We start from the raw sequence: 17,058 nt of genomic DNA, 5'->3' as shown, positions 1-17,058 counted from the left end.
GGGGGTTCGTCATATCGCGTACGCACTGGCCTACAAGTGGGCGTGCCTTCAGATCAGGAAGCAGGCCGCGCTTTACCCAATCAAATGTAGTGGGCGGGATTTACGTGTCTGCCGATCCTTCCCCACTAGAAACAAACCGAAACTCATTTAACAATAGCGTCTTCGGAGCAGACAAAACCACGGAAAGATATTCACATTTTAACTTGTTCTTTCATCATAGAAACAAGTGGGCTTATAACCAAAACGATCCATGTTCTCTGGGAGAAGTGGTGTTAGTGTTCTGTGTAGAAATATTGTTAGTGGGAATGAAAACATAGTCGCACCACCGGAAGTGAAAGGCTGAAGGCAGACCAAAACCCCGGTTTCCTTGCGCACGTGTGCTACGTCGACTTCCTCCCAGAGCCAAGTGAGATAGTAAAAAACAGCAGAGGGCGCTGTTTTTCCTTTTCATTTGGCGATGGGTTCCCAGATTGATAAAGGCATAAAAGCCAAAAATAAATCGTTAAACAAGAGAACAAAAGAACATTGGATGATGTGCTGTAGCTGAACACACAGGAGGCACTTGGCATCAGTAAGAGATTGCGTAGACTTTTATAGACTATTATAGACTTGATCGAGGTAGGCCGAGTTGTTTTACACATAGCCATCTCTGAACTTCAGCTTGTAACAATGACACCCCTTTAGCTAACAAACATCCAGGAAAAGCAATATACTTTTATATCCTATATTAAAATTTGCATAAGGGAGGACCGGTGGGCGGGCGGGCGGGCGGACCACGTCGTCACACTCATGTCACCATGACTCAGCCATAACCATATAAGGATGTGTCTTCATGGCATCAGGCGCAAACAAATCAGTCAGCTCCATATATGGGTACAAAAGGGGGCATTACCCATATATGGGCATATACTGATGACATCAGGGATCTCACAGCCCGAACCTCTAGTAGCAATATCATTTATAATGTGTAACGTGTCTCTCCTTTGTATTCTGCACTGCCTGTCATAACTCTTATGATTGTTACGATAGAGTGACTTAATACTTGAGTCTGATTGGCAGGAGTGAATGGGCATTACCTCCAGACCTGTCAAATGACTCTTCTCAACTGATCGGAAGGCAAGGTTTGAGAGTTCCATCTCAGAGATAGCAAACTGCCCAAGGCAGTGATCAAACCGGATAAGGACAGTAGTTCTCAAAAGTAATACTGTTCAGTCTTCATGTATACACTTAAACGCACTGCTCTCTGCTCACCTGCAGTAGGCGGGAATAAAAGTAGACAGCTGGCACCCCAGGCTCGTGCTTGTGGGTTGATGATGATAACCTCGACTAACCCTCAGCTACTTAATACACTGTAAAATCTATCAGTGTTCATTTCACTCTAAAGAGTGTACAAATGGAACCATGATTAGTGTATCATACCTTCTGGGTTAGAGTAAAGCTGCAATCTATAACTTTTACAGTATGTGCATAAAACATTACCGGTATTTTAACCAATTTGAATGATAGAGAATGTTATACAGTATAACTATTCATGAATGCCTACTTAACACATAATATCTATTTATATTAGTACAATATATACAATATAGCTAAACCCCAGGCCTGGATCGCTGTAGTAGTTCAGGCACCTAGGCTAATTGTAGCCTGACAGCGCGTCGCGGGTTCGAGTCCCGATCCCGACGGCCTTTGCTGCATGTCACTCCCCATCTCTCTCTCCCCATTTCCTGTCAGCCTACTGTCCTGTCAATAAAAGCCCAAAAATAAAACAATATTGCTAAAGCCCCTGACAGTCTGACACACTGCAAGCCTCAGATGCGAGAGTCAACAAACAACACCCATTGTTTACAACGGCTAAAACGCCACACTGGAGGCGTCAATTGGATGTGTCAAAACCTGTTGACGCGTCTCTCTCACCTCGATTCTATTTTGGGGTGTCGGTCCGTGGCATAGAAAAAAGGGGTTAGAGCAATACAGAAAGTTAACCTCTTTTTATTGCAAACTTCGTCGTTGACGCACGTCAGTGATGCTTTCAATGTGTCACAGCCTTAAGATGGAATGGATGGAGGCGGTCTCGCGCTCTTTGAGACATAATAGATCATGCAGTCGGGTAGGACTACTACTGGTTGACAAGAGGTATTGCACGAAACTCAAATGGAAACTATAGAAAGTGCTCCTCAGAGCACAGGTCTCCGCCAGGTCAGGTAGGTTATTGTGGCCTCCTGGTGGCGCTTTAATAGGCCAATGTGAAAAGGGTGCCATTTCTTCTTAGGCCTTGCACGGCAATAGGATACTGCATTCATGATTTGAGGCATTTTGTTCCAAAATTTTGTTTTGCTAAATTAGACCTGCTGGTGGCGCTATAACAGGCCAAAGTTAAAAGGGTGGCATTTGTTCCTCAACATAGTGTGAACGTGCGTGCAAAGTTTGACTGCAATCGGACGCTGCGTTCATGATTTCCACTACTACAAACTTTAGATGTGAATCTTCAAACAGATACGTCTTGATCACATGACTATTAGAGACCATTTGCGTAAAATTTTGATAAAATCTGAAGGAGTAATATCCAAAGAATTGTTTTACATAAGTCGGCCTCCTGGTGGTGCTATAAAAGGCAGATGTGAAAAATGCAGGGCAAAGGTTGTTCCTTGGCCTCTAGGGAGTGAACACAAGTTTTACACAGATCGGTGCAGTTATAGGTAAAAACAAGAATCGGCTTGTTATAGCGCCACCATGAGGCTGATTTGAAAATGTTCAAGTGGCATTTCTTCCTCGGCCTAGTGAGAATGTGCGTGCAAAATTTCACGGAAATTGCACGCTGTGTTCATGATTTGAGGCATTTTGTTCCAAACGGACCAATCCTGTAAACTTTGGAAGCCATTTTTAGCCAATCAGGATGGAACATAAAAAATCTGAAAGACCGGTTTTGTTAAATGACTACAGAGATACTGTGTACCAATTTGCGTGATGTTTGGATAAAATCTGTAGGACTATTGTCAACATTTTTATTTTTGCAAAAAGCGGCCTCCTGGTGGCGCTATAACAGGCCCATGTTTAAAATTTGGGAAAGAGGTTCTGAATTGGCATCCAGGGAGTGTGTGTGCACAGTTTCGCTGTGATCAAGCCAACGGTGCCGGAGATTGGCTGTACACAGACAGAATGACACACGGACACACAGACACACGGATATACTCTCTCGCCATGCCTTTCGGCCTGGCGGAGACAATAACTCACCTTCCTAAACGTGCTCTTACAACTCAACAGTAAAAACGCTTGCGTGGGGGACCCGGGCTCAATTCCCGGGTAGGACATGAAAGTTCAGAATTACAGTTTAACACTGAGAATTTGACTGTGTAGGCGAATTCAGCAGGACAAAGTTACTACAGTAGCTGCAGAGGGACTGACTTGTTAAAAAACAACCAGATGACATTTTAATCTAGGAACAGATGAATGCACAGTCATTATTTAAGTCATTGGCGAGTGGGCCAAGAATAAGCATAAGGATAATAAACTTAGTTTTTAATGGACTCGTAGGAGGAAACCATCTGCTCTTCGACTCAACATTAAATAATTAATTCCATGCTATCTAAAGCCTTTATATGCATGTATATACAGTACTTTGTAGGTGTATGCAGTAGGTTGCTTTGTAATTAATCTGTGGTTTTGCAGGGGGTCACCAGCCATAATTCACTTCACTATAGAAATGACTACAGTGTGACTATGTTTCAATATCACAACTATACCACTATTTCTCATGTACTATTATTACATTTGATTATTTAATTTCATTATTACAATAATTCAATGTCATTTGAAATTGGGGGTTCATGGGGCCATGAAAGAGTTTGAAACCCCCTGTGCTAAATCACTCAATGGACTACCGGGGTAGCTTGTTTATACAATCAGTATTATCGGATTCCTGGTGTTAAGATCTGAAACCATGTTTATCAATGGATTTAGTGTGTCAGGTCAAATCTCATGCTGCAAAACCATCTCACAGTGGTGTATATTACATAGCAGCTGACACTGTTGAGAACTAGCAACAGCTCCTGTTTCATTTGCATATTTCTGACAGCAGCCTAGTTACACACCTCCAAGTCACCACTTTACCATAATCTTGCAGAACCAACGAATTCAAGCAAGCCGCTGAGAAAAGGCACCCCAAAATTCCATCCTCAAATAATAAATAAATTAATTGTGTGTCATCCAAATGGAGCTTAACAAGCTCCAGTTGGGCTGCTCCTTCACAACGCTTGACATTCCCCGCGGAGTCCTCCTGCCCCATTCAAAGTCCCCATTTAGCACAGCAGGAAAGCAGAAAGCAAGTCTAGACTTTCATCCGGGAAACCGTAGACAGATGTATGACAACTAAAGCACCCCCCTCGTCTGAGGGTCCAGCAGACGTCAGTGTGACTGACGCGGTCAAAAACACGAGGCGAACGACGCCAGGCAGCACAGCGCGCCATGTGACTTTCAGAACGTCACAATGTAATGCTCCTCTAATGCAGTGGTTCTCAACCTTTTCAGGCCGTGACCCCCCAAAATAATCATATTTGAATTGGGGACCCCCTCCCCGACAAGCACTTGCAGGAGGAATGTAGGAGTTGAGGCATTCAATTTTGTTTGACTCTGTTCCACAGATTTTTTTTTTAAATAGCCGATCTACAAGCTCACAACGCCTCGCAACGCCTCTTTCTTATATAATTTGACAATTTAGAGAACGTTTTTCTTTTTTTTTAAGTATTAAAAAGGTCTTAAAGTCCTAAAATTGTCACTTTAATGTCATCTGGGGACCCCCCCAAAAATTATGTGGGGACCCCCCTGGGGGTCGCGACCCACAGGTTGAGAACCACTGCTCTAATGTGCCATACTCATTTGCCATAATATCATGGGGTCATCAATGCTCGGCGCTTACCTATGTACTGATTCCATTCAGGATCCAGGTCAGCTTGGTTGGCCAGGCAGCCCTTCATGACGTTCAGACAGTAGTTCTTACAGGGCTTAACCGCTGGCATGCCCTGGCAGAAGGGGCAGTACAGCATCTTGGTAAGTGCTCGGATGCATGCTGGAGTGCTGCTCACCTGCAGGGAGCAAAGAGTGTGAGAGCAGCCGTCACTACTAAATGCCTGATTTATACGTGTTTGCGTGCCACGTATTGCGCTGAAAATAGCCGATCTCACAACGCGTCGCAGCACGCGTTGTGAGCTTGTAGATCTGCTATTTTCAGTGTGTGACACCGGGCATGCAACCAAGTATAATCATCCTTTAAGAGCGTGAGAGCAGCCGTCACAACCCTGGATAAGATTCCCCGAAATCTAGTCACTCATTGCACAATGGCTTACAATTATAATTAAATAAATGTTTGCGTACATTATCACGCAACAAAAGACATAATTTTAATATAAACTATCACACAATGTTTGGAAAGAGAAGCCATTAACAGAAAATCCTTTTGCAGTAGAATAGTTATCCCACCTTATTCAGTGGCATCTTAATACATTAATATACTATCATACTAATCATAATATAATATGAACACATTTTCATGCAACATATTGGAGAACCACTGCCTAAGGATCACAGAGCAAGCAACAGAACAGAACTCTCCTGAGGCCATGGCTCAGTTTCAGTGTCAAACTCATACCATAGTTAAAATACAGAAGGAGAGCTGTTGGCTTCATAAACATTATGTGTCATACCACACATTCCGTTAATTCCACGTAATCAGGAATAAAGACAAATATCCAGGCAGAAATTTCTTTTGTCAACAATTCAAATAGTCCACATAGTTCCAGATGTACAGTATGAAGCCAAACCTCCTGGGTAAAGAGCTAATGGCTTTTTCTGTCCTCCAAGCACCAGCACTGACAGGCAGTCTCATTTTCACCTTCTTACCAGACCACATATCCTATCACTCCCTATACTGCATGTGTATACCGTACTGCATGTGTGTATGCTAGGCCTCATATGTGTGCATACTAAAATGAACAGATATTTTTATTTATTTATAGATTAGGACCTTTTAAAACCACAGGATAGGAATGAAAAATTCAATTAGCAGAGACGATGCAACAGGAAATCAAAAACAAAAAGAATGGTGTACAGTAGAGTGCAAATCCTCAGCAGGAGTCATGCCCTAATAATAATAGAGTTGTTGGGGTGTGTTTGTGGGGTTGAATAATGACTTGATCGATAATATAACGGTCGATAATCTACACACAGCCATAAAAGTAGCACAGCATTTGATGACTAGGGAGTAGGGATGTCAACTCAAAGCTGACATCATTATTTGGTTAATTAACGGTTATAAAAAAGGTTTGCTTTTTTTTTTATGAATGGTGTTGCCTAAGGCTGATGATCCACATATCCAACTGGAAAATGCATGTACACAGAATGAAAATGGAAAAAAAAGCTCACAATGTGTCGCACCCTGTGAGCTTGTAGATCGACTATTTGACTTGTTGCCATCGGGCAGGAGGCTTAGGGCAAAATTAGCAAAAAAGAAGGGTTACAAAACGTTGTTTGTGCCAACTGCTGTGGACATTTTAAATAAGAAAATGTTTAAATAGTCTAATCGCCACTGCTCATGACCACTGTTGTTGTGTTAATGTGAGTGCATTTTTATATAGTATTTTAATGCACCTGTGTATTTTTGTAATGTTTTATTGTTGTAACTGACTGCTGGTGTGCCAAAGACAAATTTCCATTTTATGTCAATTTAATGGACAATAAAGTTTTCTTTATCTTTATCTTTATCTTTATCTAAGTTTTAGAAAGATCTTGAAGAATTGTGAACAATTTTGAATACCGATATTTCGATTTGTTTAACACAGAGGTCTGTTCTTATGTAAAAAACATTCAAATGGGGGTTTGATATATCGATTTGGGGGTCCTTGAGATAAAACCGTTTGAGAACCACTGTTCCAATGGACAATGAATCGCTTGGATGAATGGTGCTTGACTGTATTTTAACCACTTAAACCCTATACTGTTGACCCGAGTCCCTCAGAGCTCTGCACTAGTGACTTTTCAGTTTTTATTCTACATTAAATATCTTCGCTGAAATTAGCCAATCTACAAGCTCATAGCGCGTCGCAGCGCTATTTTCTGCAAAAGCTTTCCCCAGAATACAGATGCTGGGGTTTAAGTGGTCAAGTGATTTAGCATGTTGCTCATACTGCGCCGTTTCTCAAAGATTACATAAAACTTTGTCATTGTTTTTCTTTGTGAAATGGTCCCAAACCGAGGTATAGTACTTTATGCATATCATTTTCATTCACTGTCTCTTGCCGTTTAGTTTCTGATCATTCTATGTGGAACATCTATTTATCATGCAAATTACTCACTAAGCCGAGGCTAACAGTCTAACCATTGACATCCCTAGTGATTAGCAGTTGTACATCATCACCACTGTCTGCCTCCCTCTCTCTCATAAAAGTTCATTGTCTACCTTCCTCCAGCATTCTCTCAGATTTCTGACATTCACATTTCTCTGTAATCTAAAAGGTATGATTGTTAATTCACTGTGTCAATTATGTTTCACCAGTCAATCAAAAGTTGCAATTTCAAATGTACGTGTCAGGGTTTTGCTGCCCAACCTTCTTCTTCTTCCCTTTCTTTTTTTCAGTGGAAATAACAATACAATGGGAACTATGCACGAAAGTAATTTCACCCACTTTTTTACTTCTGTAAACCTGTGATGTGACAAATCTGACAATAAAGCTGATTCTGATTCTGATTCTGATTCACTTTGGCCCCGTTTAGACTGGCAGCCTAAATCAGATCTATGCCATATCCAGATTGGAATCCGATTTGTTTTATGAAGTCTGAACAGAGACAGATCACATGGAATCCGATTTTTACAAATCCGACTTGAGACACATTCAGAGGTGGTTTCAAATCTGATTCAAATCTGATTTCTAAAGATGCGTCTCAGTCTGAACCCAGTAACCTGCTCTAACCACCGTATATATCAAACTGTCCAAAATGTCACTTTACCACGGTAACCAAAGCATATGTCGACGCAGGGCGGCTTTGGGTTGACGCTGTTTAAATCAGTCATCTGTGACAGATCCGATCTGGTCACTTGTAAATACAGTGTGAACACCCAGCCAAAAGTTCGGATTTGAGAAATAAATCGGATTTGACTGCAGTCTAAACGGGGCCTTGAAGAGTCCTTCACAAAAGGAAGTTAGGCAACGCAGGGCAGTGGTAGTTTAAATGTCTCTAAACTGACATAACAATCTTTATAATCTTCACCAATGAGAATGGTCTGCACAGTCTACAGTATGTGTAAGTATCCCTGAATGAGCAAGACACGTACCAAGGTGAAATTGAATTTACCCAGTGGGATTGTGATTGCAACTGTGCTTTGTGATTATGAATACAATTTAAATGTACATTGTCGGTCCGGACCGCTGTCCTAAAGCCTGACAGCGCGTTGAGGGTTCGAGTCCCGTTCGCGACAACCTTTGCTGCGTATCTCTCTTCGTCTCTCTCTCTCTTTCCTGTCCATCTTCACTTAGTTAGAACTATCAATAAAGGCAGAAAATACAAAAACAAATCTTTTAAAAAAAAGCTACATTGTCGTTGACAGATTTAAAAAATGTTTGAGAATCGAGGTCCTTGGTCTACTGCCAACATGCCCAAGGAATATGATGGAGATCGGCCAAGTAGTTTACGAGATTAGCTGAAGACACACGCACGCACGCACACACGCGCACACGCACACACACACACACACACACACACACACACACACACACAAATGTAAGATCTTCTGGTGGAGATGATATATTTGATGTCTAAATGCTCCTTCATTGTATCTCTGGTCATAAAACAGTGCTGTGCATTCCCTGCAGATAAACAAGGAGAATTATAATAATAAGCCAAATTGTGACGACCTGCTATAGAAAGGAGAGGGCAGAACAGCAACACGGATGGACACACACAAATTGTCCGGTAGCATTATGTCTGGATGCAATTTCATACAGGACATTAATGTCAGGCATTGTGATGATCAAAAATATCACACAATGTAGCTTAAAATAATTTAGATACTGATCATTGAACTCATTTTTGTTGTCCCAGTTTCACGGTCATTGTCAGTTTGATAATCTTACAATTCAATATATTTGCTCTTCAAACTCAGATTGTGTGAAAGTGTGCTGTTTTCAAGGCTGCTACCAATGCAGTTGCTATACAGCATACATTTCTGTACAGTATGTCTGAGAGGAGTATCCTATTCCCTACTAGTGTCAGCATTACTTTTAGAATATACTGTATAACTTACATTTACTCAAAATCAGCTACAAGAAAGCACAGCCCACTGTGAATTGAGAACAAATATATAGTCTCTTTTTAGTTGAATCTAAGAGATACCTTGTGAACATCTTGCAAAATCCTTTTGAGACGAAGAAATATTTGCAATGAGGGAGAAAGAGAGATGTCACGTTCCAGGGTAAACTGAGAAATGAACCCACAAAATGTGGAAAAAAGCTGGAAGAAAGCTTCAGCACAGTGTGAATTTTTCAGTCAAGTGATTTCTCACAGTCGGAATGTTTGATGTGACTGGACCCCTACTGTACCTCTCTCTCAGCCCACCAGTAAATATCTGCAAGACAGGAGCAAAGGCATCGTCTAATAGACTTTCCCGGACAGACATGCCACACAATCATCCTGAAGACAAATGGCATGACTTGTCTCACAGCCTGACTATTATTCATGCAGTGCTATGGCTAGGAACTTGTTCTAAACACATTTTATATGGCGAGAAGGGGAAAGCCCTCCTAAAGCCCATGTGAGTCTTTTGTTTCGAAAGAGACAGGTGTAAGAGAAATAATAACCTCTCAACTGAAATTACATGTCACCTTTTGATTTGAGTTTTTATCAGTATTATGATTTTGCTATTAAATATGATTTAATTGTTGTTCCTCCATAGTTTGATACCATACTATTATTTGAATATAGAATAGAAATGTGTTATCTTAACCAATTCAATCTGGGAACGCATCTGTGTCATTTTAGATGTCTTTGGGCTAATACAAAAAATCCAGATCTACAAGCTCTAACAGTCTTTTCTTTTTTAAAAAAAACTTATGTTGCTATAATATCAGTGGTTCTCAAACTTTTTTCATGTCAAGTACCACCCAAAATGATATGTATTTGGCTGCGGACCCCCGTCTCAAAATATTTTTGTTCCAGCGACACCGGAGGCAAAGATTTTAGTTAAAATGCATCATTATGTGATTTGATGCATTTATTCTAAAGCCAGTGTTTCACTCAAGAAGACAGAGCCACTTTTGATGCTTCAATAACAGAAACGATCTTCTCGGCTACTTTGTAATCAATTAACTCTAATTGCCAGCATATTGTTGCCATGACTCCTTCAGCGCGTGCCTCATTCTTTTTCCAAGACACAACTGACATGTCTAATGTAGCTCTTCCATGACGAGCATTCATTTAATGGAAACAGAACCCTATGTTGCCATACTGTCTGCACTTTTGCCCCTGTCAAGTGAATTACTGTCTTCACTTGAGTATACTGACCATGAACTACGGAGATGGTGAGATAGGCTTGGGACAATAATCCATAATACTAAATATTGTGATACAACACTTATTATTAAATAACAAAAGAGTGTAGCCGCACACTCGTAGCTGCCGATGCTAATTTCGTTGTGGACACAGAGACAGAAAAATTACCAACGTTTCGGACAGACTAAGCTGCCTTCTTCAGGGTCTACCCTGTCTCTGTGTCAACAATTAAATTTGCATCGGCAGCTACGAGTGTGCGGCTATACTCTTTTATTATTTAGTGTTAAATCCGTTGGCTGGCACCTCACAAGGACCAGCATGCTGTGCACCTTTTGCCAACACTTATTATTAACGTAGTTCAGCAATACTGAATATCCATATTTAAAATTCAGAAGAACTCATTTATTTTTTTCCCCATATATACATACACATATCATGTGTAGTAAATATAAAACATGTAATTTCAAACCCGGGTCCACTCTCCCACGGGTTAATATTGCATATTGCAATATTTTGGCAGGACTACAACATCACAATTTTGGTTATTGCTCAACAAGCATATGGAAAGACTATTATTAAAGGTAGGGTAAGTGATTTACTTTGGTTAAAATAAGTGTTAAATAGCTCTATATTCTGATAGTACTCATTGCTATAGAGTGTTTGTTCAGTAAAAGGAGTCTCCATGTCTCTCCAGCTCTTTATTAAACAGAAAATGCATTTTCAGTGCTCTCTCCTGATTGGCTTAAATGTTGTCACCTACCTGAAAATGTACTATATTCTGTTTACTAAAGAGCTGGAGAGACCCCTTTGACCGAACAAACACGCTGTAGCAATGATTACTATCAGAATATAGTAGAATAAAAAATATATAATGCAAAAAAATCTCACTTACCCTACCTTTAAAGTACATGTGAACTAATTTAACGACACTATTACAGGAACCAATGATCAAATCTTTATCCACAGGCTTTGAAGCTTGAGTGGTGTTTGTGTAATGCTGTAGGATATGCATGCATGGGTTTTGTTAGTGACTCCAGACATGTGTTTTTACTTCCTCAAGGCCCCTGGTGTTGTGTTGTGTCTCCCAAGCTGTGAAAAGACATGATGTACTACAGCGGCTACTGTAATTCAATAAACACCCTGGCAGCAATAAGCATGGATGTCACATCGCACAGTGGCCCTGCCATAGACACCTCACGCAGAGTGTCTTATTCCATTATGCTTATACCCAATCCCTCATGATGAGTTTAAACCCTGGGGATCAAAGGGCCGCCGTCTTAGACACATGACCTGTGTCTAAGGTCCTGCTGAAATGTCAGAGGTGAGGCTGGGACATGCTGGCTACCAGGGAGCCCCATGGTGTGACTCGCTAAATGCATACTAACAACTCATCCTCAGCCGCTGCTCATAAATGAGTCTTACCACCACCACCACCACCACTACTGGAAACGGGGCAACTGATACTCGGGGAGGCGCAAAGAACATGTTTAGGGTGCAAAGAGTTCACCGTGGTGGAAAACCTGGCTTGGATGAACAGCTATGAGAAAGCATCTGATTACACAGCACATCTCTCCACAGTCATTTGGAGACTTTTTCCATTTCTCACTCGGCGATGATTGATGATCCATCATCTCTTTATGGGCTTCTGTTTATAGAATATACGGTAGGACTATAAATATTTATCAGCGATGAAGGTGATGATCCCATTTAACTGATACCAATACAGCAGAGTGCGGGGAAACCAGGCTGGCTCGGGGATTTATCTGCACAGAGGTCATCATCAGTGCAACAGCACTTCTCTCCACCCACGTGAAGACATCTTGAAAAGAGCTTTCTTGTTGTTGATGATGACTAATTCCAAGCCCCATAGTCTCTCGCTTTTCCTTTAATCTTACTTTGCACATGATCAAATCTAAACAACACTCCCAGGGCAGTATGGTGTACTGCAGCAGCAGCAGCAGCTGTTTTGAGCTTACATCACATCAAACGGAATATCGAGGATACAGCAGCACGATTAATGGCTTCTGTATACCGGCTTAACAAATATTAGCAAGTTGAGACACAAACATCCTCTGCAATTTCTCTCTCTTTTTAAAAAAAGATTTGTTTTGGGCATTTTCTTTATGCTTTACTTCAGATACGTAGGTCAGTGTAGGGAGACAGGAAACCAAGAGCAGAGAGAGAGGAGAAAGATACAAAACAAAACAGGGGTCGGATTTGAAGTTGAACCCGTGTCCTCACGCCCACAAGGAGCATAATGGGTGGACTGACTGACGGAGCCACCAGGCAAAACCCAAGTAGTTATTTTGTTTGCTCTCTATTTATTTGTTTTACTTCTATTTTCTATTTCTCTGCAAACAGCCAAAACACCCCTCACTTTACCAGACAGCACTTGTAAAGTGCGGGAGCTTTCGCACCAGCCGCCTGCAGACATGCACTGAGAGGACGGTGAACACACACAGCAGTCACAACTATATCACGCAGAAAAATTGTTATGGCTGCAAACCCAGGTGAAGCGTCAATCTCACCCAGAGAGAAAAACAAACAAACAAATGGAAAATGTTCTGTGGCTGTTGGAAATTATGTTGGCCACAAAGTAGTGGTTCATTTCACACAATCCTCTCGTATGGGCTACTCTCAAATAGTAATTGCGCGTGGAATGAAATGAACCTAATCACATTGGTGCTGTGCACTCTGGGTGGTATTGTTAGGCAAGAAAGGGGAATTGATTTGTGTCAGAACCTCCGTTTTAAGACATGTTCGATTGAGTGTTTGAGTGAAAATGAAACCATCCTAACCCCCCAATTAACTTCATTAACCGTGTCAGTTAGATGTATTTCTTCTTTATGGGGGGGGGGGACAGCAGCAAGAGATTTACCTTAGATACTCTGTTGGCCACCTCCCGGCCTACGGAGAGCCCTTGGACAAACGTGCGTGCAGCGATGAATGCTCGGGTAACCTGAGCCTTGAGCTTCCTGGGCACGTCCCCAAAGGGCTTGAGCTGGTCAGTGTACTTACTGATACACTCCAGATAGTCCTCAGTGATGACATACTGGGAGTTGAGCAGCGTGAACATGCGCTCCAGCAGGCGCGACCAAAAGTCATTGAGCATTTCCTCCAGGTTAACGTTCCCTCCCGTGTAATAGCGCTTCAGCTCGGCAAACAGGTTCTGAAAGACCTCCGAGTTCTGCATGTAAGGCGTACCGTAAGTCCTCACGAACATCTCGTTCAGGGACTTCTCTGTGTTCTCCAGCAGCTCCAAGAAGAATTCTGCGTTGAGAAAAGAAATGTAAAGCACAATTACTTAAGAACTTTTTTGACCACTTAAGCTCTATATACTTCACTGACCTATCTACCTGTCTATACTAGCCCTCCTCGTTTTTTCCCTCTAAAGTTTAAACCAAATCTCTTTGCCAAAATAGCCGCTCTACAAGCTCAAGCTTGTAGAGCGGCTATTTCCGGGATTTTTGATTATTTTTAGGGATGCTAGAGTTCATGTGGTTAATTCTGTTTATGTTCTGTTTATATACTGTAATATAAGACAGTGGTTCTCAAAGTGGGGTCCGGGGACCCCCAAGGGTCCTTGAGGGGGTTCCACGGGGTCCCCAGAAAAATGTGTCAATATAGCATCAAAATCCATTTAACCACTTTAACCCTACATACAGTGGCTATTTGAAAATAGCCGATCAACAAGCTCAGAACATGTCGCATTGAGTCACATTGTGAAATTTGAAACATTTTAACAAATCTTGTATGGGGGAGAACAAAATATTTTCAGATGGGGGTCCGTGGCCAAATGCATATTAATTTGGGAGTCCTTGACATGAAAAAGTTTGAGAACCACCGATATAAGATACACTGTATGTACTGTATGCTAACATACAGCCAGGCTCATGGTGCTTTAGAGCCAATGTTAGTGACACAGTGCTTGATGTCTATTTAAAGAAGTCTGCATTACTGCTTTTCCAAAAGTAAATACACACAAGCAAGAGTAGATAAACAATTAAGGCCTTCATGTTGATTTAATTTTGAAGAGATTCCACAGCAACGTCGTTTCTGCTTCCAAATGTGCCAGATTTGAAATTGCAATGGAAACCATCCTTTTACATTTCTGGAAACCAATTAGTTCATCTTTTTGTGATGCAGAGTTGGAGATTCTATTAGTCAAAACCTCCATGCACATTCATTACAGTATTGGTCCCTATGCAGATGGTACTGTATAAAGGTGTGAGCTAGAGAGCAAAATAATTATGTTTTGATCAAAGATGTAATGTTACTTTACATCTACAGGTTTTATTGGCTTCTGGCCACCTGTATCATTCCACTTTCCAGACACATACCACTTATTGTTTACTGTATGACCTCAGATGGCTCACCAGAAATGGGTATGAGATAATGATATTTCTCACCACCGGCTATCCACAGTGATAGTCTTGGCTTTCCAAGGACCAAGATTAAATTTAAATAGGGTTCTAACCACCCTCATTGCATTAAGAGTACGGGGTGCAATAGTTCACCGCTAATCAGATGAGACTTTCACGACTTACATCCTAAAAAGGAGGTACTGGAGATTACATTAAACCCATTTCCATCCCTCTGTTCCTGCCGGCTTTACGGGGCAACGTCTACAGTCTGAGAAATGAAGAGCATTGTCTGGTATTGACTATGTCTATGGACTATACCTCACAACCGGGCTTTTAATGAAGGAGAGTCACTAAAGCAGTTCAAGCCAGGTGACGTCTCAGGCAGACTGGCATATTCACCAGGTGTGCCAGACATGGCTCTCAAAGCTGTACACATTTCAATGGCTTATTAGTAGGGTCTCTGATCAAATCGTAATGTGAAGTGCTCATTACAGCTGTGCAACACACAGATGAAATTACTAATTACAGCAGAACAGCAAAACATTAGCAGAATCTTCATATGACAGGGAAAAAAAGATCCACAGCGCCACAGTAAATTATGTCTGAACAGTTATCAGGTTCTGCTCTGATCATCTTCTGACAGAACCCACATGCCTCATCTGATTAGGGTCCAATAAAAAAAAGAGATGCACATTTGTGGTGTGATTACGGACGGTACTTGAAAATACATTTTGTAGATAGTACAAAATAGAAGGTAGGTGGCTTCATCTATCTATTTCTCACAATCAATTACCATTCAAGCTGCAACACAGGTCATTATCATGTCTTTTCACATGCCAGTGAAATAGCATTGATTATAATGCTTATTCCTCAGAGAATGAGATTAAAATTGCTCCACTTCCACATGAGGATTATTCACTGACAATTTATAGGTGTTAGTATGTCGGATGTAGCTGAAACTACCAAAAGGATTTGCTAAATGCTGTGCAAAACACTATTCATATGATACAGCAATATTTTATGCAAAGAAATAATACTCTCACCGCAGAAGCATTGGTTTTAAGCATACAAGTACAAATGTACATCAATATAGTAGCATAATACAGAATGGTTTCTAATGGTTGCAAGACGAATCTGACAAAGATATGCATGGCGTGCGTGCGTGCGCGTGCGCGCGCACACACACACACACACACACACACACACACACACACACACACACACACACACACACACACACACACACACACACACACACGTTTTGGAATATCATTTCATTTTAATTTTTTTTCACAGTGAGTTTGAGTTGTTCAGCTCTAGTGCCATGTTTGCGTCTTTTGGGACATAATTAAAGTACATTACACAGCTTTTTCATTGTTCACCAGTGCAATGCGTTTAGAGACATATTAATAAGGAGGGATGTATCATTTTTTCATTTAGTACATCTGCCGTTCGTTGAGGTTGGCAAAAAAAGTGCAGTACATTCTTTCAGTACTCTTCAGGCTATTCACTAAATGGAAAACTACAGTGTTAATTAATTTATGTATGTAGTGTTTCAAGCATGATCCTTTAACATCTTCCCATCAATAGAGAAAATAGTGCTGTTGATGAGTGATATGCCCTCCGATTAATGTCAGGTTTAAGAACACATATTTATAGAAAGCATATCTGTATGCGGTCAAGTCCTTTCCCCTACAGTATGTGTCATCTGAGATAGTAATTGAATCATCAACATAAGTGAAGGATTCTGAATTCATTGTTAATGTGGTCAGAATATTGTATAATAATTCCAAGCTCCATTTCAGAATGATTACAATGAATAATTAAGACTCTCATTATGGATGTGACCTCAATATAGGTCACGGAATAATACACTTAGTTAAAAAAAGACAACTTAATATAATTACAGAAAATCCATGAAGAGGATCATATTTTACAATAGGGTATTAAGGGGAATGTTGGAAATTGCAAATTATTCAGAAAGCTCACGTAAAGCCCTAATACATCGCAGTAATTAAGAGGTCCAAATGAACAGCAGCGAGAGCTGCCAGCAAGCGGAGGACAATGGTCCTGAAATATTGGACAGAGGGGAAATCCTAATGCTCCTAACTTCCAGAGAGTTCATTACGACTCGCTGATAAAGCTGCTCAATATGGCTTTC

The 17,058-nt window shown here is 41.0% G+C and overlaps 1 protein-coding gene across 1 annotated transcript in view; it reads right to left on the bottom strand.

Moving 5' to 3' along the window:
• The window catches only part of LOC308105745 (glypican-6-like), a 115,579-nt gene that overhangs the window by 52,097 nt on the left and 46,424 nt on the right, over window positions 1-17,058 (bottom strand). The window contains exons 3-4 of the mRNA XM_080456672.1: window positions 13,412-13,803; window positions 4,913-5,078 (exon numbers count right to left, since the gene is read on the bottom strand). Coding sequence (XP_080312798.1) covers window positions 4,913-5,078; window positions 13,412-13,803 — 558 coding nt within the window. The remainder of the gene's footprint in view (window positions 1-4,912; window positions 5,079-13,411; window positions 13,804-17,058) is intronic.

Source organism: Gymnoscopelus braueri (assembly GCF_963280865.1).
Source record: "Gymnoscopelus braueri genome assembly, chromosome: 18".
NCBI classification, from domain to species: Eukaryota; Metazoa; Chordata; class Actinopteri; order Myctophiformes; family Myctophidae; genus Gymnoscopelus; species Gymnoscopelus braueri.
Note: the sequence above shows the minus strand (reverse complement) of the source record. Positions and strands in the feature narration are given on the sequence as shown.